General features: G+C 39.4%; 1 protein-coding gene across 2 annotated transcripts; it reads left to right on the forward strand.

Moving 5' to 3' along the window:
* Positions 1–2,497: 2,497 nt before the first annotated feature.
* On the forward strand, positions 2,498–9,163 carry pskh1 (protein serine kinase H1). 2 transcript variants are annotated; one of them, XM_088379462.1, is made up of 4 exons: positions 2,498–2,867; positions 3,299–3,934; positions 4,787–5,704; positions 6,178–9,163. In XM_088379462.1, exons 2-4 carry the CDS (start codon positions 3,866–3,868, stop codon positions 6,493–6,495), a joined length of 1,305 nt encoding a protein of 434 aa, XP_088235588.1. In that variant the 5' UTR covers positions 2,498–2,867; positions 3,299–3,865; the 3' UTR covers positions 6,496–9,163. The 2 variants fall into 2 exon arrangements, with proteins under 2 accessions (XP_088235588.1, XP_088235589.1); XM_088379463.1 differs by having other exon boundaries at positions 3,679–3,934.
* The last annotated feature ends 137 nt before the right edge of the window (positions 9,164–9,300 follow it).

Genomic DNA, 9,300 nt, shown 5'->3' on the forward strand with positions numbered 1-9,300 from the left:
TTTAATACAGCATTTTTAAGATCAGTGTTTGCGAGCAAAAGATTCATATGTATTTACAAATACATCTGAACGTTTTTTTCAACTGTTTTATCAGAAACTGCTGCTGTTTTTTCTCATTTGATCTGTTGTGTTTTTGTTGTTTGAGCAATGGTTCTCATTGATTTTTCACTTTCTTTCAGCCTCACAATTGTTTTTCATTAATAGACAGCTCTTTGGTTTTCATGTTTGTTACACCGCCAACCAAATTACATTTATTTTGTCATGTACCAAAACTTTAGCTCCAATGGAAGAATTATGTATTGTGTATTACAGTGAATGCACATTTAAGCACTTTGGAATAAGTGTATCCCTTGTCTCATATTCATCTACAACAGAAATAAAATATTTGGCCCACTCTTTCACAATTTTTGGAGAGGAGTATAATGTAAATACATAAGGATGAAGGTACACCAATACACTGCCAAGTGCTCACAGCGTTTCTCTTTTTCCACGTTGTTACAGTCCCATCCCAAAATGGAATAAATTAGTTTTGTCACCATAAAATTCTACACACAACACCCTATATGAGAACAAAGATGTGGACAATTGCAGATACTTTACACTTAATTTGAGCACTATTCATTTTGTGACAGGGTTTTTGCTCAGATTTGGAAAGTGACTACTGAGAAAAAGTGATACTTCCTTACGTATGCAATGAATAAAAGTACTTTATTGAGCCCAAAAAAGTCCATATGGACCACCAGGGGGTGACACGATGGAGGCCTATTGGGACCACAACCACATAAGGGAATAATAAAAATACTTTTCTTATTAGTTCCATATAGTTTAGATTTGACTCAGATGCTTGCTGCGCGGCTCTGGAGCAGAAGTGCAACCGCACCAATTCATCCTGTCAAGCGGTGTTAATTGAGGCTGGATCTTATCGAGCAGGAGTCACATGAAACCTGCATCAACCTGATCTTTGACTTGCGAGGATGACTTGCCTCTCGCTCAGATTTCTAGTACTTTTCCAAGACAGAAGTCAGCACTTTTGGTAGAGACTTTTCCCTGTATCCAGGAAGTGACGGAGATGACTTAGCGGGGTCGAGACAACCCGAGGGAGGTCGTCTCGTCACGTCTCTACAAAAGTTGGGACCGGAGGAAGAGGCGCCTCCGTAAAGCTAGCTATTGGCAAATAAACTCAGCACGGAAATCGAGTGACTCCTCTTCAAAATAAAATTAATGAATGATGAATGAATGAATGAATCTTTATTTCGAACATGATTTAAAGAATAAAAACAACAAATAATATATATCACTGTTCAACATGGGTAGTTTAGACATAATGTAAGCAGGAAGTCAGTGTCACCAGGTTGTGATATTAAAAGGGTTCATGAATATAAAATCAACAAATTGAAGGAGACCTGTCTTGTATAGGTTTGAATCTTGTCTTGATCTATACTACACCCAGTGGATCACCAGCTGATCTCATATGCGCCTGTTCTGAACATATACATGTAGTCATGGGCTAAGGATTTGGGTCCTGTGATAAAAATTTCACACTGGGCCCTTCCACTTCAAGCTTGTAGTCATTATGATGAGCTGGAGCTTGGAATAGTTGTTAGCCAAACTACTGTAACGTGGATTATCAATTTCCAACACTCCCACCAGCAATGTTGGTGTTTCATTATTAATTTACGTTTGACTATTTAATCACTTTAACTCTCTTTTCTGTCCACATTTTATATTTGAAGATAGAAGATGGATAAAGTAGAAGTGGCACATCCAAGGACAAATGAGACATCACTATTGGACTTGTTATACACGAAGGATTTATAGATTTACAGCAAGATGGAGTCAGGAAGAGGTGATGGTCGGCTCGACAGGCTGAAGTATACAAGTGAGATTTACAACTGGATGAGAGGGCTGGAAAAAAAACAGAGTGTCATAAAAATTGTAATGCGAATGGGATTGTGTGCGTTTATTGATTCTAAACGTGCAGTACAAATACAGTGGCTACTAGTGTAGTTAAATCGGGTTCCGGTAATCTGTATTTGAGTATTTTATTGGAATGACGTCTCATTTGAAAACAGAAATCTCTTACAGGGTTGTATTTTATTATTATTATTATTATTATTATTATTATTATTATTATTATTATTATTATTATTATTATTATTATTATTATTATTATTATTATTATTATTATTATTATTAAACCGAGCAGATGACACAGTATAAAAAAAGACCAACAGCATCTGTCTGCAGAAAGTCAGTAAGTGGTAGTTGGGATTTTGAGATTCAGATTGATGGATTAGTTTTTTATTTTGTGATTTTTTTTTTACCATATACGTTTGTGTGTAACTGTGTAAGTATTCTATAGTTTTTTGTTTTATTCAACAATAACAAGTGGATCCGAGTCCTTATTCACAGTGAGTTCCTCGTAAATGGCCACATCTGCCTTACCAACATCAACACCCTCCAAAGTGCTTTATTTTGAAAATATAGAGCGGAAAATTGAGTGCGTTTATGTGTATCCTCGCCAAGAGGAGGTGGTCCTGCTCGACAAACACCGACCAGAAAAACATCCGACGAGGAAAGTTCGTGAGGTCTAATGATAAACTTAAAACTTGACAACGTTCGCGAAGGACACTACCAAACGCCAATTTTAGCCGAACCTCTGTTCTCACAGGGTTGAGGAGTTTTGAAGCTTTTACATTGAAGATATTTTTTTAGGGGAAAAAAAAGTTTGCGAGTTGAAAATGGAGAGGCCAGCTGAGTGATAGTGGGGTGAGGAGGCTGGATTTGGCAAATTTGGGAGTCCTGCCCTTTTGCTAGCATGCTAGTTAGCATGCTCAGCTTCGCTATCCCTATTCAGCACGAATAAGGTGAGAAATCAACTTTCATTTTTTCATGTGGCGTCAACCTTCTGTACAGATTCATGAACGGAAAACGTTAAACTGACCAATTCTATCAAAAATACAGAATCGGGGTTTTTGCTTGCGGTAAATTGAGCATCAGAAGGGCCCGCCCAACACAAACTTTTGGACGTACTTCTCAACAAAGTACACAAGACAACGATTGCAGATAATGTGGCCTCCACCTGTGGAATTAAATTCACACCAAACTATTTTACGTACAGCACTTGCATGTTGCTCTTTGAGAGGGGTGACATACATTTTAAAAAAAATCAACTAATTTTTTTAGTATGAAAGTGGTTTCTTTACATTACAAGCAATCTGAACTTTAGTACATCATATACCGTTTGTTGCTAAATATCACAGAACTGATGTTAACAGTATTATGTTCTACTTTACAGAGTTCCCATCTTCACTCTGACAGCTTTTGCCTTGGAAGATAATGATACATTGCTACCTTAACCAATGGAGTAAATTATTGCATACTTTCAGTGGAGACGCTTAGCAAAGTATCTACTTGTCCTAAAGGCAAATCAGCTCGAGTTTGATGTTTGATGTCCCAGGGCTTTCCACCCTTCTATTGTCAGTGGATTTTGTGCCCCAAGTAACCCATGCAATTTGATCTGAAGTTTTCAAATTATTAGCTTGTCTGACATGAAGGTCAGGTCTAATCTTCAGTCACAATGGCTGATTTAAATTGTGACATGGAGTAATAACATCTGCTGGAGGGAGGAGACAGCCAACATGTTTGTGTTACTGCAGTAATGACATTTTGCATTAGTGGATGGATCGGATGCATACAAGATCAGTGACTGCTGATGCCAGCTGATCGGGACTCCAGCTCGATTCATGAACCCTCCATCTGAGTCGAGGCACAGCTTGGGCGACTTTGAGTCGGCTGATGCTGTAATGAAGCAGGGCTCCTGGTGGCCTGCGTGGCTGGCTGGGCTGAGTCCCCGAGTTATGTGATGGGGTGCAGGAATACTAAGGTCCTCCCTGAGCCTCCAGGGGATGTTCAGTTGGACCTGGTCAAAAAGGTCAGTAAAATGCATTGTTTAAACTGCACCCACTAGACAATTGGTTAGGTACAGATGCACAACTAACAATAAACGGGTCCAACCTTTTGTTAATACTGTCAGAGAATGAGTTGTTAGTTTTATTCTGAGCTGGACAAAGTGACTAGGGAAAGGAAGTCTGGGCTTCTCTGCTTAAGAGGCAGCCTCCACAACCAGATAGAGAGTGGATGGATTTTATTCTACCCTACTGTATTTCACTGAACTGAGAAGTTGCCCCAATCAATCTAAGATACAATTAAAATTACAGTTATCAGTATTTAATGCCACAAAATGGGCTACGAAATAGCTTAGTTAGATTAACTTTTTTATCCATAATTATGATTGTTTCAAGAATACAATGTTATTTGATTTAATTACATGGTGCCCTTCTATTAGTGTTAATTTGTAATTGTAACCATATTTATATCAATGTTACCATCAACAGCAACAATAGTGCTATGAAAATGAAATTCATTATCACCATTGTCAACCTCGCTGCAATTCATTTGTGAGCAACAAGGACAGATGAATAAATCATTGTTATGGACTCCCATTTTAATTGTCAGAGCCCGAAGTGGCTGTGACACTGTAATGATATTCAAACTGACATAAATGTCACCATTCAGGCTTTGACGATGAATTAATAAATGGTTGTCCATTATAGCTTCCAGCTAACACAGTTTCATAAAACAAACAAAAGAAGTGCAACAGTGGCAACATGTAAATATAATTTACTTATAGGGGTCCTTACCTAAGTAATTCATGACTGAGATTTTTGGACGTTTGTTTAGCTCATATGTTTAACATGGGACTGACTCTGTATTTTCATCCCAGGTGGATCCACCCCGTCAAACAGACATCTACAAGCACTTCATTCGAGGAGATGGTACGGCTAGCAAGGTTGATGAGGCTGGTGGTGGGGGAGGTGACAAGACAGGTTCCATCTCCCCACCGCTTCCTCAGGGACAAGCTTCCACTCCTGTTGCCTCCGCCCAAATCCCTAAAAACCCATCTGAGGTGTCAGACCCTCAGCGAAAAAAGGTGGCCAAATACCGAGCCAAGTTTGACCCACGAGTCACAGCCAAGTACGACATCAAAGCTTTGATAGGTCGAGGGAGTTTTAGCCGGGTTGTACGTGTGGAGCACAAGAGCACTCGGCAGCCGTACGCCATAAAGATGATTGAGACCCGGTACAGGGAGGGAAGGGAAGTTTGCGAGTCCGAGCTGTGCGTTCTTCGAAGGGTTCGCCACACCAATATAATCCAGCTAATGGAGGTCTTTGAGACGGCCGAGCGAGTTTACATGGTGATGGAGCTGGCCACCGGAGGGGAGCTGTTTGACCGCATCATTGCTCGCGGCTCTTTTACGGAGCGAGATGCCACCCGGGTGCTGCAGATGGTGCTGGACGGCGTCAAGTATCTCCACACTTTGGGGATCACGCACCGAGACCTGAAGCCCGAAAATCTGCTGTACTACCACCCTGGCGCCGACTCCAAAATCATCATCACTGACTTTGGTTTGGCCAACAGCAGGAAGAAGGGCGACGAGTGTCTGATGAAGACCACTTGCGGCACACCTGAGTACATTGCCCCCGAGATCCTGGTGAGGAAACCCTACACAAATGCCGTCGACATGTGGGCATTGGGGGTGATCTCATACATCCTGCTGAGCGGAACCATGCCCTTTGAAGATGACAACCGTATGAGGCTATATCGGCAGATCCTCAAGGGGAAGTACAGCTTTTCTGGAGAGGTGAGGAGTCGCCAAAAAACACATTTACACAATTTTCAGTGTTGTTTCACTGTGCTGTATGTTTGCCAGGAAGCTTTGTTTTACGGGTCAAAATAGGCACAAGTTGATACGTATTGTCACTTTTCAGTGAAAAGCTTTTTTGTTTTTAACTAAAAGAAAAAAATTAAGAGACAAGCTTTTCACTGGACAGTAAAGGTTTTGGCAAAGCAACACTTCAATTAACCATAGAAACATGTTTTTGGAATTCGGGAGTAAACCGGGCCAAATGAACAATATCCATGCAAGCACAGGAAGGTTCGAGCCTGGAATTGAACCTCCCAACCTGAGAACTCTGGGCGGATCTGCTCAGCTTCTGTGGCTCCACTTTTGTTTAATGCCACAAACACGACATGTCTTCAGAGCATATTTGTTAAGATTAGTTGCGTTTTACTTGGGATTCATTTAAGTTAATAGCGCGTTTCTTCTTTCCACAGCCATGGCCCAGTGTGTCCAACCTTGCCAAAGACTTTGTGGAGCGGATTCTAACCGTGGATCCTAGCGCGCGGCTAAATGCTGGCCAGGCTCTCAAGCACCCTTGGATCGTCAGCATGGCTGCTGCCTCTTCCATGAAGAACCTACAACGCTGTATATCTCAGAACCTGCTGAAGCGGGCGTCATCTCGCTGCCACAGCACTAAATCGGCCCAGTCCACACGCTCCAGTCGCTCAACCAAATCCAACAAAGCTCGTCGCGTTCGGGAAAAAGAGCTGCGTGAGTTGAACAGACGCTATCAGCAGCAGTACAATGGCTGACACCTAACTTATTGGGGCGGCTGTTAAAAAGACATACTGAAGGTATTCCTGCCCCCTGAAAGAAACTCAGAAAATGGGTCAAAAGCCTTTGAGAAAGTACCTGCTGCCAGCATGACTGTATCAATATTATAATCCCTGAATTTGGAAGGACAAACATTGCGTAGCATTTTTTTTTTCACGATGTTTTACCAAATCATTGTCATCTCTCAGTCCATCTGTTCATACTTAAGCCCCTATCCTACTTAACAGGATGGAGCACTCCTTTCCTTTTGTTCTGTCATTTCGTGTGTCTTGACATGTATTTATTTATTACTGTGGACAGTCTCCATTCAGTTGGTCACTGGAACAAATGACCTTCCATGAGGATCTGTTGAACAGAGATCTAGGTAATGAAGTTACTTAAGAGGAGGGTAAACATTCCCTCACACCCTCTGATGACAATTGCTGTGAATTTATGTAGTATCCGTCTTGGAGAGTGGCCACTGGAGACTTGCAGAAACATCAATGCAACATCAAAAGGCCAACATATTTTGTCTTTAAGATTGTCTCATCTTGCCATATTTGCTCAGTTTAGCACTAATATTTTTTGACTCTCCAAAAGATTGTGAATCTGTGATTTCACCTCCTCCCCACAGTCCTGTTTCAAGTGCCTTATTTGTAATTGTGCTCCTTCCTGCTGCAGTAACTTTGAATTCTCAAGGTTATGAGGCCATTAACTTGTGTTTTGTCCCTTTATTAGTCACAGACAGTATGGATGAGACAAACCATGCAAGTTGCATCTGCCAGTTATACATTTAGACCACTTTGTTGCAAAAACAAGAAACAAAAGAAATGAAAGCAAAGACAAAGACTGCATGGGGTTGGACTGAAGCTTATATTAAAAACTAAAAATACAGGGGGTCCTCAGTTTACGACGCTGAGCCGTTCCTACGCAGCGATGTAAACTGAATTTTGGTGTAAGTCAGAACAGTAATAAAATGAAACAGTACAGTAATTAAAAAAGAGAAAACAATTCCTTACCTTCATTCCTGTGGTTGATATCACACACGCTTAGGTCGAAAAAAGGCTTCAAATATATGAGACGTGTGTCGTAAACACGAAACAACGTAACTTGAGACCGTCGTAAACCGAGGACCCCTGTTTAGGTTTTCTAATTGTAAAACTGTAATAATTGGATTTATTGCCAATTCACGAGTGAAGGCATTCCATTGTTTTTTTTTTGTTTTGTCTTTGATGCCTCTATGGCCTTCCTATTCTTAAATCTGGACATCTGTTGTGACATCTGCCCCTAAATTATGTCAAGTGTTAAAAGGTTTACCTAATCTACTGCCTAGTGCACAATAATATGCTCTACTGGTAGCTAGTGCAAGTCATTACAGAAGTGCAGTGAGGTCTATACGCCACCGAAAATGAACATTGCCCGAGTGCATCTTTATATAATTCAAATCCAATCCAATATTTGTAGGTAGTGAAAACTCAAGTAAAACCAAATAATAAAGAGCCATTATTCATTGAAGAAAAAAAATCCAAAACTATTTTTATGCATCTGTAACACCTCCAAGGGCGCCGGGATACAACAATACTCCAACTCCTCTTTCTTTAAAAAGAAATTATTATTACATGTGATTTTATGCTGAATAGAAAACAAATGAAAAGTAATATTCTGTAATTCATCTGTTTACTATATGTTTAAGTTTAATTGAATGTCTGTAAATTTAATATTAAACCTAGAAAGCTGTTACATTTGACAGAAATTATTTGAACACATTTTTTACTGTTAAACTTTAATATGATTTAATGTGTATTCTGACATGTTTCCCAAATGAGAAATGTCATGCTGTTATTTTGTTTATTTTCGCAAAGCACTTCGTGGAGAAAGTTAACTGATTTTTGTACAAGCAGTTTCATTCCTTGATGTCTATCCGTTTTTTTTTTTTTTTAATGATTTGCTACAATTTCATTAATGAAAATGTTGCTGTGATCTACAAAGAATTAGAAAGGCTGTTGTGAATTTTTTTTAACATACTGGAACTTAGCTGAGCCATTTTAGCTGACCTCAGTATTTCTGTAAATCTTTGGTTCCTTGCGTTTCCAAGCATTCTCATTCTATTGCTGTTATTTGCATTTTTTCCTATACACACCAAGTTGTGCTATCCTGTGAAATCTGTTCTGAATCTTTTTGCCTTCTTGTCTCTATAATACAGTAATTGAGGCTATCATAGGTACTGATATCAATACACTCGATCGACATAGAGGCAGCTTGTTGATGCCTCATTTTGCAGGTACTGCACCTCATGATAGAAGAACTTCACAAAACATATCCATCAGGTCTTCCAAGATTGATTTCTCACAGAATATAACAATTCACAACTAGAAATCATCTGAAGTGCTTGAGTTGGTTATCTACATTGAATACATGAGAACATGTATGCTGTTTGAATAAATAAATTTGTTAGTCTTGCAAAAATGTCAACACAACAGTACTTTTTTCGATGTTGTCATTCTGAGGTGGTGTAAATGGCAATGCCCTAAATGAAGTAGACAGGACTTACCGAAAAGCATTCATTTTTTATATGATGTATAAATAAGCGATAAAGTGTTGATTCTTCTACCATTGTGTTTTCATTGTCTTCCAGTGGTGTTTTAATTAAAAAACAACTTGACGTGAGTTGTTGCTTTATTCTTAAAAAAATATAAAGAAACTATTGTTATTCCTAGGTTCACCTTTATTTTGATTGCAATAAAATCACGCGTTAACGGGATATTAATTGCTTGTGTTTCCAAATACTAAACGTGTCTTTAAAT

Source organism: Syngnathus floridae, chromosome 6 (assembly GCF_059516105.1).
Source record: "Syngnathus floridae isolate MCC-2025c chromosome 6, RoL_Sflo_1.0, whole genome shotgun sequence".
Lineage (NCBI taxonomy): Eukaryota > Metazoa > Chordata > Actinopteri > Syngnathiformes > Syngnathidae > Syngnathus > Syngnathus floridae.

What these genes read in the sequence shown, in the direction of transcription:
- pskh1 (XM_088379462.1), top strand. Translation starts at nt 3,866, where the DNA reads ATGGGGTGCAGGAATACTAAGGTCCTCCCTGAGCCTCCAGGGGATGTT. An exon ending in AGTTGGACCTGGTCAAAAAG is followed by an intron (nt 3,935 to 4,786) that starts GTCAGTAAAATG and finishes TTTTCATCCCAG; the next exon opens with GTGGATCCACCCCGTCAAAC. An exon ending in AGTACAGCTTTTCTGGAGAG is followed by an intron (nt 5,705 to 6,177) that starts GTGAGGAGTCGC and finishes TTCTTTCCACAG; the next exon opens with CCATGGCCCAGTGTGTCCAA.